This window comes from Oryx dammah, unplaced genomic scaffold (assembly GCF_014754425.2).
Source record: "Oryx dammah isolate SB20612 unplaced genomic scaffold, SCBI_Odam_1.1 HiC_scaffold_3, whole genome shotgun sequence".
Taxonomy (NCBI): Eukaryota; Metazoa; Chordata; class Mammalia; order Artiodactyla; family Bovidae; genus Oryx; species Oryx dammah.
The window spans coordinates 57,879,229-57,894,166 of NW_024070187.1; the positions used below are offsets into that span (position 1 = coordinate 57,879,229).

The window sequence follows — 14,938 nt, forward strand, 5'->3', positions numbered from 1 at the left end:
TTATTTTTGTGTGTGGTGTGCACAAAAGGGTGCGCACCACCCTTTTGAGGATGAGCTCTAACATCTGATGTACATGCAGCTGTCCAGCTTCCCCAGCGCCACTTGCTCAAGAGACTGTCTTTTTCCCATTGTGTATTCTTCCCTCCTTTGTTGAAGAGTAATGGACTGTAGGTGTACAGATTTACTTCTGGGCTCTTTGTTCTCTCTGTTATTTCTTAACAGTCACATGTGGACCTATAATTATATCAAAAATTTAATTAAATGAAAATGGAAAATATATGAAGAAGCAGCACTGGGGGGGTGGAGAAGGGACAAAGGGAGGAGAGAGGAAGGGAGACAGGAAGAAAGAAATACCACTATTAGGTCCCAGCATCAAGGTACACAGGCTTCACTTGCATAAGCCTACTTACCCTTCCCAATAACCCTTTGAAGTAACCTTATACCTCCACTTTTCAGAGCTTTCCACCTAGGCCTTTCCAAATCTTTCTGTTATACCTCACTTATTTTTGTAGGAAGGAACTCTTAGAGCAGTGGATGGGGGGAGAGGAGGGGAGGACACGCTGCAAAGAGAAACCTTCTTCATTTTTCAATAAGCAGTACTGCTCAGGGGAAAGTTTGCTGACTCAAACTTTTCCTCAGGATCTTCAGCCTCCTTGTTCCTGACTGTAGATCAAAGAACTAAGCTGGGTCCCACTCCCACCCCCTATCAACAAACAAAAATTTTAAAGAAAATATAATTAAATACGGAAAGTTTAATATTTTCTCACCTTAACCCTATAGATCCTCCTGTACATCCCTTTTTGGAGAACACTGACCTGTTCCATAGCTTATAATTGCTTGAATTTAACTTAGTGCTTATATTTAAAATATATATATATTTTTTTTATTTTTCAGCATTAAAATCCATGACTTGGCAGAATTAAAAGACATGTATGCTATAGTCAGCCTGGATGATGAACATAAAGGTATTGATTTTTCTGAAGCAAAGTGGCATTTGATCATTTTAGTAAGAGAGTAATGTGTTTGTTAATGTATGGTTTGCATTCATTGTAGGAGAAAGCAAATTAACGCCTTTCACTAGAATTCCCTAAAGTAGCCTCTTTATTAGTAATTATGTTGGGTCGTACTCCTTGACTGGGCTTCCCAGTTGGCTCAGTGGTAAAGAATCCACCTGGTGTTGCAGGAGGTGCAGATTCAATCCCTGGGTCACGAAGATCCCCTGGAGAAGGAAATGACAACCCACTCCATTACTCTTGCCCGTGAAATCTCATGGACAGAGGAGCCTGGCTGGCTACAGTGCATGGGGTCACAAAAGAGTTGGAAATGACTCAGTGACTAAAAACAAAAAAACTTCTTGACTAGGAGGATGTGAATATACTTTGACTCAAAGATGTCTGTTGTATTTTATCCCAAATCCAGTTGCAAAATCTAAATTCTTATATATTCCCCTTTGAGCCAGTTTTGAATGCATTGGGGTCATGCTCATAAGCCAATCCATGATGAATCTCCTAGTCTAAATAAAAGCTATTTCCACTATTTTTTTAAAACTTTGAAGATTTTTATGCCTCTGGTAGCTTAAGTGAAGATATTTAGTGTGCTTGGTTTCCTGTAACAGCATATCTGTTTTTAAATAATCCTTTATGTGCTCTGTCATTTCAGGGCTGGGCACCTTGTCCTGGACAGATGATGGCCAGCTGCTGGCACTGTCCACCCAGAGGGGCTCGCTGCACGTGTTCCTGACCAAGCTCCCCATCCTTGGAGACGCCTGCAGCACCAGGATTGCATACCTCACCTCCCTCCTTGAAGTCACTGTAGCCAACCCTGTTGAAGGAGTACAAAAACAGTGTTATCTTTACTTGTTAATAAAATTAAAACAGTGTTGACAGTTGATTCACTACTGCTACGTTTCTCTGTTATAGGAACTGCCAATCACAGTTTCTGTCGACGTGGAGCCCAACTTTGTAGCGGTGGGACTTTATCACCTGGCTGTGGGAATGAATAATCGAGCTTGGTTTTATGTCCTTGGCGAGAATGGCAAGTCTAAATCCAGTTGTTTTCTTATCTAACATATAATTTGTTTTTTGTCTGTCTGTTTGTTTGGGAAGCACTAGTAGTTTCTTTTAAGACCAAATCTTTCTTTTTCTTCAGACAGCTCTTTCTTAGCTTAAATGGTTTTTTGCGAATCTTCTAAAAATTTTGTGTAGTTTTGGGAAAGGTTTTGTTCTTTATCTTTGTTGTGAAGACACTGTGGTATCCTGAGCAGATTGTGTTCTTTAGAATTGGGCCCTGGGTTCAAATTCCCTTCTGCCCCTTTTAGCTGGGTGACTGTAGACAAATTCTTTACCCCTCTGAGCCTTGGTTTCCTCATCTGGAAAATGAAGATTCTTCTACTTGTAAAGGGTTATGAGAAAATTACATGGAATAAAATATGTGATCTACTTTTGCGCCTGGTCTTTCTTAGGCACCTGTTGGTCTGATAGATACTTAGTAAATGTTAATTCCCTACCCCTCCCACTGTATGCTTGAATAACCACTGACATCTGAAGGGAGCCTCACTTTTTCTTCTCCTCCTCCTCCTTCTCCCCCTCTTGCCCACAGGAGGTCAGATGTCCCTCAGGAACAGAGCCAGCCTGAGAATTATCCTCAGATGGTCCATTAAGCTTCTTGTCACTAAGGTTTAATTTTTGGTTATTTTGCAAGTGACTTTATTTTTTATTACTTTGTTTCTTGTGAACCACTATGAAATTCCTAAAGGCAAATTTATATGGCAACTAAGATTTTCTTTAGAATGGCTAAAATTAAACTTTCAGGTTCAGAATATTCTTTCAAAGGCACACATTTAAAACTTATTTGCAGATCATTAGATCATTTTGTTTATATTTTATTGTGTTTGTTTTTGTTTTGATTACTACAGCTGTTAAAAAATTGAAAGATGTGGAATATCTGGGGACAGTAGCCAGTGTCTGCCTTTATTCTGACTATGCATCTGCACTTTTTGAAGGCAAAGTCCAGTTACATTTGGTAAGTATTTTTGGTGTCCCATGGCCTGCTTAGGTCAGTGATGACAATGAATAGCCTAATGTTTTATAATCAAGAACTCTGGTCAAGAAGCAACCATGTACAGACTAGCTAGAAAGCTGTATGTGATAAAGGATTGACAAAACTCTTTACCCTTCTGCATGAGATTAACCCTCAGTTAACCCTTTAACTCTGTTCCCAAGAAACCCAACAACGTTTCAGCTGTGCTGCTCATAACATTGCTTATGTAAAAATGGCCATGTAAAGTGCATCTAGAAGGAACTATAAGTAAGTTGTAAAAACTGATGGGAATGCCATAGGTCTGGCTTCCTGGAATGGACTGACCCATGTGTTTGGTCCTGTCACTGGTGGGCATCTTGAAACTATGCTCCATGAGTTGTTCAAGAGATGTTGGCCCTTGAAATACGAGGCTTCTCAACCAGGACACTTCCCACATGTATTTCTTGGCTCTTTACTTCTGGGAAGCCAGAGAGATTAGCTACAAGACAACTGCAGAGGCTACTGCAAAGACTATTACCGTTAAAGAAAGTGAAAGTGTCAGTTGCTCAGTCCTGTCTGACTCTTTGCACCCCCTTGAACTGTAGCCCATCAGGCTCCTCTGTCCATGGAATTCTCCAGACAAGAATTACTGGAGTGGGTAGCCATTCCCTTCTCCAGGGGATTTTCCCAACCCAGGGGTCAAACCCAGTCTGCTGCATTGCAGCCAGATTCTTTACCATCTGAACCACCAGGGAAACTCGTTAAAAGGGGTATTTAATTGCCTTGCTGGCAAGCTGGGTTCCTGCCTGATACCTTTCTGAGTAAAGTGGTTTATCTGGTGAGCCTAAATATTTAGTTGAATTTAAGAAAAAGACTCCCATTACCCCCTAGATATTGCAAACCAGATTTATTCAGTTAAGTCTATGAGCCACTATTATTCTTTGTTTTAGATAGAAAGTGAAATGTTGGATGCTCAAGAAGAACGTGAGACGCGACTTTTCCCAGCAGTGGATGATAAGTGCCGTATTTTATGTCATGCCTTAACTGGTGATTTCCTCATCTATGGCACAGATGTACGTGATGTCTTCTGTAATATAGAATGTGGGAAAATTTCTCATTTTTACCTTGTAATTTATTATATATGTGTGTGTATATATATATGTTATATAGATATTATATGTGCATACATGCATATATGCTCAGTTACTCACTTGTGTCCAACTCTTTGCAACCCCATGGACTGTAGTTTTCTTCTGTCTTTGGGATTATCCAGGCAAGAATACTGGAGTGGGTTGCCATTTCCCCCTCCAGGGGATCTTCCCAAACCAGGAATCAAACCCACGCCTCCTGCATTGGCAGGCAGAATCTTTACCACTGAGCCACCTGGGAAGCATTATATGTGCAAAAAATTATTATATATGTATGTAGAGCACTTTGGTGTGATTTGCTATTATCAAGTGCTTTTGTAACTATAAGCAACTTTGATGGCACAATGAAAAGGACAGACTTTGGAGTCTGGACAATCTGGGCTCAAATACTAGTCCTCTTACTTGCTGATTGACACTTCCCAGTCTCATTTTCCTTATCTTGATGCTTTCAGGATTTAATTTGATGACAAATGTAAGACACCTCATTCGACTTTAGCTGTCCAGTGCCTGCATTTAGCAGGCATTTTTAATTAAAATTAATTGAATATTGAGAATCCCACTTCAACCTTTTGGTCATTTGAACCACCAACACCCTGTACTCTTAGATGTTACATTAGCCACATATACATAAAGCATAGTTTAGTAATAGCATTTATATTTGTAAAAACTTTTAAAGATTTTTCAAAGCATATCATACCTGTTACCTTGCTTAGCCTCTAGAAGAATTCACTAAGTTGGTTTAAAAAAAAAAGGCATTGTTTTCCACATTTGTTGCTATTGTTCAGTTGCTCAGCCATGTCTGACTCCCCCATGGACACCAAGCACACCAGGCTTCCCTGTCCTTCATTAGAAAAGCAATTAATCACTGTTTCAAAGGTTCTGTTTTCTCACATTGTTTTTTTAAAAGAGCATATTTAAAAACATGCTTATTGCCAGAAGAGAGATTTTTTTAATTTAAATTTGACCCAAAATCAGTTTTGAGCTTATATACACAAGTAAGGTAGGTCTCATGTATCAGATAAAGTGGTGGTGATATGGTAAATAAGTAGTAAATAAATTAATAGTACATTTGTATAACACACAACAATTTATAAAGCCCTGATCTCACTATTTTATCTCATTAACTCTATAAAATAAGCAGGGAAGCTATATGTGTGTGTGTATATATATATATATGTATGTATATATATGCTTATAAATATATGTTTATATATGCTTATCTTTTTCACTCTCCTCTTTCACTTTCATCAAGAGGCTTTTAAGTTCCTCTTCACTTTCTGCCATAAGGGTGGTGTCATCTGCATATCTGAGGTTATTGATATTTCTGCCAGTAATCTTGATTCCAGCTTGTGTTTCTTCCAGTCCAGCGTTTCTCATGATGAACTCTGCATAGAAGTTAAATAAGCAGGGTGACAATATGCAGCCTTGACGTACTCCTTTTCCTATTTGGAACCAGTCAGTTGTTCCATGTCCAGTTCTAACTGTTGCTTCCTGGCCTGCATACAGATTTCTCAAGAGGCAGGTCAGGTGGTCTGGTATTCCCATCTCTTTCAGAATTTTCCACAGTTGATTGTGATCCACACAGTCAAAGGCTTTGGCATAGTCAATAAAGCAGAAATAGATCTTTTTCTGGAATTCTCTTGCTTTTTCCATGATGCAGCGGATGTTGGCAATTTGATCTCTGGTTCCTCTGCCTTTTCTAAAACCAGCTTGAACATCTGGAAGTTCACGGTTCACGTATTGCTGAAGCCTAGCTTGGAGAATTTTGAGCATTACTTTGCTAGCATGTGAGATGAGTGCAACTGTGTGGTAGTTTGAGCATTCTTTGGCATTGCCTTTCTTTGGGATTGGAATGAAAACTGACCTTTCCAGTCCTTGTGGCCACTGCTGAGTTTTCCAAATATGCTGGCATATTGAGTGCAGCACTTTCCTTAAAGCTCAACATTCAGAAAACGAAGATCATGGCATCCGGTCCCATCACTCCATGGGAAATAGATGGGGAAACAGTGGAAACAGTGTCAGACTGAATTTTTTTGGGCTCCAAAATCACTGCAGATAGTGATTGCAGCCATGAAATTAAAAGACGCTTACTCCTTGGAAGAAAAGTTACGACCAACCTAGATAGCATATTGAAAAGCAGAGACATTACTTTGCCGACTAAGGTCTGTCTGGTCAAGGCTATGGCTTTTCCAGTAGTCATGTATGGATGTGAGAGTTGGACTGTGAAGAAGGCTGAGTGCCAAAGAATTGATGCTTTCGAACTGTGGTATTGGAGAAGACTCTTGAGAGTCCCTTGGACTGCAAGGAGATCCAATCAGTCCATTCTGAAGGAGATCAGCCCTGGGATTTCTTTGGAGGGAATGATGCTGAAGCTAAAACTCCAGTACTTTGGCCACCTCATGCGAAGAGTTGACTCATTGGAAAAGACTTTGATGCTGGGAGGGATTGGGGGCAGGAGAAGAAGGGGATGACCGAGGATGAGATGTGTGGATGGCATCACTGACTCGATGGACGCGAGTCTGAGTGAACTCCGGGAGTTGGTGATGGACAGGGAGGCCTGGCGTGCTGTGATTCATGGGGTCACAAAGAGTCGGACACGACTGAGCGACTGAACTGGACTGAACTGATATATGCTTTTATATATATATATATATATAGTGTATATAATATCATGATATCCACATAAATGATATATATTTGTTTTTCTCTGACTGACTTCACTCAGTGTGACGATCTCTGGGTCCATCCATGTTGCTACAAATGACATTATTCCATTCTTTTTTGTGGCTGAGTAATATTTTATTGTATATATGTACCACGCCTTCTTTATCTGTTCATCTGTTGGTGGATGTTAGGTTGTTTCCATGAACAGTTTTTTCTCTCAGTACCTTAGAGGTATAGCTCCTCTGTCTTCTTGCCTACACTTACTCCAGTGAAATCTCTGCCATTCTTATCTTTGTCCCTCTGTGTGTTATCTGTGTTTTTCTCTGACTGCTTTTAATATTTTCTCTTAATCGCTGGTTTTAAGTTAATTGTGAAGTGATTTGATGTAGTTTTCTCCATATTTCTTGTGCTTCGGTTGTTGAGCTTCTTTAAACCCAAAGCTTTATAGCTTTAATAAAATTTGGAACATTTTCAGCCATTATTTTTTCAAAGATGTTTTCCTCCCCTCTGTTTGCATTCCAGTTTCAGAAACTCCAAGTACAAATATATTAAACCGCTTTAACTTATCCCACAGTCGATGCTATTTAAATTTTTTTACTTTTTTTTTTCTCAGTTTCATTTTAGATAATTTCTACTGCTGTATTTCAAGGTTGCTAGCCTTTTTTTTTCTGTCATATTGAATCTGCCAGTAGTTTCATCCACTGTATTTTTCATTTCATACACCATAGTTCATTTGCAAAAGATATATTAGAATCTGTTTTTATATCTTCCATTTATCTATTTAAACATATGCCATACCATTGTATTAACTGTTTTAGTTACCTTATTTGCTAATTCTAATATATGGTTCAGTTTCGATTAATTATTGTCCTTAATATGGGTTATGTTTTCTCCTACTTCTTTGCATACATGGTACTTTTTCCTTTTCGGGGTGCTGGATGTTTTGTATTCCTAAAGATACTTGTGAGCTTTGTTCCCGGATTGCAGGTAATTTGCTTGGAAACAGTCTGATCATTTTGAGTCTTGGCTTTTGTGATTTGTTAGGCAGATGTGGAACACTACTTTTGTTGTTTAGTTGCTAAGTTGTGTCCAACCCTTTTGCAACCCCATGGACTATAGCCCCCAGGCTCCTCTGTCCATGGGATTTCTCAGGCAAAAATACTGGAGTGGATTGCTGTTTCCTTCTCTAGGGGATCTTCCCAACCCAGGGACTGAACCCCCGTCTCCTGTGTCTCCTGCATGGGCAGGCAGCTTCTTTACCACTGAGCCATCAGGGAAGCCCGAAACACTGCTTAGTCTACAACTAATTATTTCCCACTTTTGAGGCAAGGTCTTCCTGAGTACTCCATCCAATATCCTGTGAATTACGTTTTCTAATCTGCCAGTTGGAAACAGTCACTGTTCCCAATTCTTTGTGAGTGCCAGTCACTGTTTCCTCTAATGCCTTTGGATGGTTCTTCTCCCTGGCTTTGACAATTTTCTAAGTGTGCAGTGATCAGTACTCTGCTGAAGACTCAGGGTGGACCCTCTGAAGATCTTCAGTGCTCTCTCAGTGCATCTCTCTCCTCTCTGGTATTATATGCTGCAAGTCTAGCCACCTCCCTTCTGCCCCACTGGATCCTCAGCTCAGTCTCCGCAGCTCAGGGAGTCGCGCTCCACCTGCCTGTTCCCCCCGTTTGCCATGGCTTGAAGACTCTCCCAAGGCAAAAACTGGAGCAATCACAGGACTTAGCTTGTTTCCCATCTCCAAGAGACCATTATCCTATGTTGCCTTATTCCAGTATCTTGAAAATCATTTTTCATGTATTTTGTCTGTTATTTTTGGTTCTTTTGGGTGGGCAAATTAAGTCCAGTCACACCATCTTGGCCTGAATAGATACGTAAGATGTTAACATGTGTTTTTATTTTAATTAAACTTTCTATTTTGGGATCATCATAGACTCACCTGCAGGTATAAGAAACAATACAGAGAGATCCTATAAATCCTTTTCCTCGTTTCCCCTAATGGTAACATTATATTACATATCACAACCAGGGTAGTGACATTAACAGGCAAGATATAGAACAATTCTGTCACCACCAGGATCCTTCATGTTGCATTTATCTACACACCCACTTTCTTCTTGCCTCTACCTTAATCCTTGATAACAATCTGGCTTTTCTAGTCTATTCCAGTGGTCTGTGTGTCTGTCCCTCCACCAGTACTACACAATGATCACTGTAACTATTAAAAAAAAAAAAAAAAAAGACTAATTTTCCCATTTTTTTTCACAACTGTTTTACCTATTCTAGTTCCTTTGCAGGGCCATGTAAACTTTAGAATAATCTTGTCTGTATCTACAAAAAAATCTTGTATATCAGTTCAGGAGAAATAACATCTTTATTCTGACACCAATCCATGAGCACAGTATACCTCTCCATTTATTTAAATATTCTTGGATTCTTTCCTTAATGATTTTTAGTTTTTAACACACAAGTCCTATGCATGCTTTGTTAAATTTACACCTAAGTATTTCATTTTTTTGAGTGATTTTAAATGGCATATTTTTAAATTTTGATGTCTACGTGTTCATTGTTGTTAGAGAACTATGTATCTTTTGGGTTTTTGTTTATTTTAAACTTAATTTTCTAATTTGTTAACAGCAAAAATATTTTAAATAATATGACTTGAAAGTTACTCTTAACCAATAAGAGTATTTCTTACAAGTGGAAAATCTGAAAATCAATTGAGCCTTAATATGACTAAGGATGTTAGAACTAATAATAGACCGTTGACTCAGATGTACATACTCATTTAACTTACTTTCTTGGATCTGTACTTTGCTTATATAGTAAATATTATTTTTAGACTCTTCCTTGATCAAAAATATGACTTATTTTTTTCAAATTAGGAAATACGCTTAACATAAATGCTGAGAAGTCAGTATTTTCTTGACAACCTTTCATTTCTATGACTGGATTTTTTTAGACTGGTGTCATTCAGTATTTCTACATTGAAGACTGGCAGTTTGTTAATGATTATCGACATCCCGTCAGTGTGAAAAAGATTTTTCCTGACCCAAATGGGACCAGATTAGTTTTCATTGATGAAAAAAGTGATGGATATGTCTACTGTCCAGTAAGTCTAGAAAAGTTTTCAAATAGTTATTTTTTTAAATGGCAACATATGAAAAAAGTGTTTTTAAGATATATTTCGTATATAAGATCACTTTCTCTTAAACAATGCAGAGAATTATGGTACTTTGTTATTATGTTTGTGGTATATTTGTGATTTGTTTTCATGACTTTTGATCTAGAAAACTTTTTACATTATTTGTAATTTTTAAGTGTTAAAAACTCTTAGACTTTTTAATGGAAAGAACAGTTCTTATTCTGTATCATTTTAACCTTATTTATGGCACAGTACTACAGTGTATCTTCAGATAACATGAGTTTTCTCTCTGGAAATGCAATAGCTTCAGAGAGCAAGGACTGTTCCCTGTCCTTTCTGCCCGCCTCAGTTGATTTTCCTCTTCTCTTAAAGATCCTGAACACTAAGGAAAGATTTTTTTTTAATCAGGTGATTTAAAAACAGATGAATCCATTTTCAGACATTTTTTATTATTGTTCAGTCATTCAGTTGTGTCTGATTCTTTGCGATCCCATGGATTGCAGCATACCAGGCTTCCTAGTCCTTGACTATCTCGTGTCCAAGATAAAGGAAGTTTTTATCTTGGAGGAGTTTGCTCAAAGTCATGTCCTTTGAGTTGGTGATGCCATCCAACCATCTCATCCTCTTGTCACTCTCTTCTGCTCCTGCCTCCACCCTTTCCCAGCATCAGGGTGTTTTCCAATGAGTCAGTTCTTCACATCAGGTGGCCAAAGTATTGGAGCTTTAGCGTCAGTTCTTCCAGTGAATAGTCAGGGTTGATTAAGATTTTTAGATTTAGTTACTGTTATTTTTAAACATCCTTAACTTTTACAAGGCTTAATTTAGAAAAAAGGAAATATTGTGGTTTTATCTCACTTACTATACTTGGATTTTTTTTTAATATCCAATTAGTATATTTTTGTTCATAGTTCACACAGCCTAAGCTGTGCTTGGACTGAACCTTAGTAACTGTTCCCAGGTGTCTTAGCTTTACCACAGTGAAGACACATTCCCTAAAGATAGCTCTCACTTCACGATATACTCTCCTAGATAGTAAAACTTCCTTCCTCCCTTTTTCTTTTTCTCTTCTCTTTATTTCTTTTCTTTTCTGTCTTTGACAAATGTGTAACAGGTTTCAACAGAAGTGCCTGGATTATTTATTCAAAATTCCTAATATTCTAGTTCTTTCCAACCCATTTCTCAGTTACAAAATAAATGAGGAAAAATGACCTGAATGTAAAGATGACCTTGAGTTCCCCTTACTTAATAAGGAAATTCAATCTTGTAGAGATTTCCTTTCAGGATATATATATAAACCTATCTGCCTGAGTTTATAGGAATATATGGGTTGATTTTTTTTTAATAGCTTATATTACTGGAATACATTGTCGGAATGCATGTTTTTAAATAAAATGTATCAAGTGGAATTTATTTAGATCTCAAATCATGTATGAATTATTTTGTTTCTTCTCTAGTTGGAGCATTTCTGTACCCAATATTATTGAAAATTTTCTAAGCACAAGTGTGTTCATAGTTAATATTTCTGTTATCATTTTGAGCAACTTCAACTTTTTTTCTTAACCTGAAGTTTTGTGTCCAGACTTGTAGTTTTTCCTGCAAATTCACCAAATTTTAGATAAAACCCTTGACTTTGCATGTAACTACAGTTTTTTTTCAAGCCATGCTTAGTATAGAAAGGGGAAAAGAAACTTTTCTTCATTTATCTTGGGATGTTGGTGAGTTGAATATGAGTTGGTAAGCTTTACCAGCTAAGACTGCAGACAAGCTCCATCCTACAAAGGCAAATGATAATGGTTTAAGTGCAGATTTGGGTAAAATCTGTAAATCCTTAATTTTTAGGTTAATGATGCTATCTATGAGATTCCAGATTTTTCGCCAACCATTAAAGGTGTTCTATGGGAAAACTGGCCAATGGATAAAGGTGTATTTATTGCCTACGATGACGATAAGGTGTACACGTATGTCTTTCACAAGGACACTATCCAAGGTATTTAATCACTTTTTTGTATGTTTGTTGAGAATTACATTTCCATTGCACTAAAATTAAAACATTCTTTTTTTAATGTGTGTGCTGAGTATTAGCTTTCAACATTAAGGTGTCTGTTTTATAATATAGGATCCAAGGTGATTCTGGCTGGTGGCACCAAAGTTCCTTTCTCTCATAAACCTTTGCTGTTATATAATGGAGAGCTGACCTGCCAGACCCAGAGTGGAAAAATAAACAACATCTACCTTAGCACTCACCTCTTCCTCAACACTTTAAAAGACGTGGGGCCTCATGAACTGAGGCAGGTGCTGACACAGACTTTAATGCTAAAAAGGTACGGCTTAAACACTTCTTGTGGAGCTTCTCATTTCCTTTTGTGATTTTAAAGGTCAAATCTTGTGAAAATAGATGGAGAGGAATTCCCTGGCCATCCAGTGATTAATAAGTCTATACTCTTCCAATGCAGGGAGCACAGGTTCGATCACTGGTTGGGAAACTAAGGTCTCGCATGCCACACAGCATGACCAAAAAAAAAAGACGGAGATAATAGTATTTACCTCATTTACTTCACCGGATTATCATGAAGCTCAGATAGGATCGATTTAAGAATATATGTAAATTCTAAAGGAAGGGCTTTTGTACTATGGGAAAAACCCATCAGAACAAAAGGGTTTCTAATCTCCCAAATAGCACAGTTATTGTGAAATTCTAATAAATGTACTTATTTTAACACTCCTTTAATTTCATCATAACAAAGTTTGATTTTATCTTACTTGAGATTTTTTTTTCCCCTGCTTTTTCCTCTCACCTCTTAGGACCACAGTGAATTCCTCTGTGTAAATGTTGCTCTTCCTCAGGGTTCCTTGGGCTCCTTTCTTCTCTTCTCACTCTAATTATTCTTCCAGAGTGAATCTCCTCAAGTGAGTGAAGTCACTCAGTCATGTCCAACTCTTTGTGACCCCATGGGCTGTAGCCCACCAGGCTCCTCCTTCCATGGGATTCTCCAGGCAAGAGTACTGGAGTGGGGTGCCATTTCCTTCTCCAGGGGATCTTCCCAACCCAGGGATCGAACCTGGGTCTCCTGCATTGTAGGCGGACGCTTTACCGTCTGAGCTATCCCTGCTTTTTCCTCTCACCTCAGGATGACTGTGAATTCCTTTGTGTAAATGTTGCTCTTCCTCAGGGTCCCTTGGGCTCCTTTCTTATCTTCTCACTCTAATTATTCTTCCAGAATGAATCTCCTAAAAGATGGTTTCAATACCTTATATGTGAGGTTAACTCTAGAATATGCATCCTTGACTTAAACCTGTATCACCTCTGCCTCCCAGTCCTGTGTAGCTGGGAGTCCATGAGCTCCTCAAACTCGTGTCATCACCTTTCCCAGCCTCCTTTTCTCCCCCTGCCCAAATCACGTTGCGCACATGCCCTACAGCGCACACCCACACACACACATACACACCCGTGCACGCATACACACCCACACACTCCCAGGTCTTTTTCTCCTCCACTATTCCCCCACCTTAACTCAGGCCTTCCAATGGAGTAATGTGTAGCAGAGCGACTTCTGACGGCTCTCTCTCCAGGTAGCCTCAAGACAATCTATTCTCCACACACTTTGGAAAATGTGAGTCTGATCCTCAGTGACTTCCCATTGCCTTTAGGAAGAGACCCCTATTTCTCGGGGACCTCAGCCTGACACACTCAGCTCTTGCTGATTTAATACCAGCCTCACCTGCCCCAACTCCTCCACTGCTCTCTGTCTACTGACTGCTTGAATTCAATAATTTTTCTTGATTTCCTGCCTTGCCATGTGCTGCTTTCGCATCTTAGACTGCCCTTCCCTGTCTGTGTAGGTAGTAACGCCTCATTCTCCACCATTCAGCGGGGCCCTCTCCTCCAGGAAGCCTTCCCTGAAGCCCCTGACCACTGGCAGTGTAGATTGAGGCCTTTCTCATGTGTTGCCTCAGAGCCAGGATCTGGTGTGCAGAGTGGTTTAGAGCATATTGTCTCTTACCACTAGGCTGTTTTTTTAAGGCCTCTAAGCCTCACTTTCCTCCTTTATAAAGGAGAAATAGTAATAATACATAGGGAATAGGGTTGTTAGGGTGATCCAGCGAGATAATTTATGCAAAGCACTAAGCACAAAGATGCACATATTACAGGCACTCTGGTACCTCTGCCATGCTGTGTCATAGTCCTCTGTTTACTCACCTGTCTCTTCTGCCTTCCCCAAGTGTGACCACTTAAGGACAGTGACTGCATTTGATCCTTAGATCTTGGTTCCAAGCACAGATCCTGGCACATAACAGTGCTCAGTGAGTGTGTGTTGGGTGAAAACTAGATTGATGACTAGATGGACAGGATGACATATTCATTAATATAGGAGTCCCACAAAAAGTCTCATTGACATTTGTGGTTAAGTTTTAAACCAGAAGTCAGTAAGCTTTTCCTGTTATGGTCAAAATGGTATTTCAGGCTTTAAGGGCTATAGGGTCCATCACAACTACCCAGTTGGTTGTTGGAGTGAGAGCAGCCCAGACAGGCCATAAAGGATAGGCGGGCTAGTGGCTGTCTTCCACTCACACTTTATTTCCCAAAGCAGGAAGCTACAGGCCATAGTGGGCTGACCTATTTTAAATTTCCCAGCTTATAGGAATAGAATACTAATGTTATTAGACTTACATGACAGCAGAAATAATTTTCATATGTGTGTCAAGTAAACCAAAAAGTAAATGAGTAGAATTAGTTACTGATGAGGGAGGGTGGTTACACAGCGTAGACTCAGATTAATTCAATAAATTCAGTAAAAAAAATCTATACAAAAAAGGAAGAAAAGTTTATGTAGTTCTTTTATAACTTGGAAATGATTAAAGATTGAAAAATATTTTTGCAAAATTTATCTAGGGCATAACATTAAATTACATACAGTCTAAAAACTGCCTAGTAGGAAACAAATAGAGCTCCTTGATT

General features: G+C 38.8%; 1 protein-coding gene across 4 annotated transcripts in view; it reads left to right on the forward strand.

The window, feature by feature from the left end:
* Positions 1-14,938, forward strand: part of WDR19 (WD repeat domain 19) — a 95,269-nt gene that overhangs the window by 24,022 nt on the left and 56,309 nt on the right. For all 4 annotated transcript variants that reach the window (XM_040238032.1, XM_040238030.1, XM_040238029.1 and 1 more), the window contains exons 10-17: positions 895-965; positions 1,660-1,832; positions 1,920-2,034; positions 2,915-3,021; positions 3,969-4,091; positions 9,799-9,948; positions 11,821-11,968; positions 12,098-12,302. In XM_040238032.1, coding sequence (XP_040093966.1) covers positions 895-965; positions 1,660-1,832; positions 1,920-2,034; positions 2,915-3,021; positions 3,969-4,091; positions 9,799-9,948; positions 11,821-11,968; positions 12,098-12,302 — 1,092 coding nt within the window. The remainder of the gene's footprint in view (positions 1-894; positions 966-1,659; positions 1,833-1,919; positions 2,035-2,914; positions 3,022-3,968; positions 4,092-9,798; positions 9,949-11,820; positions 11,969-12,097; positions 12,303-14,938) is intronic.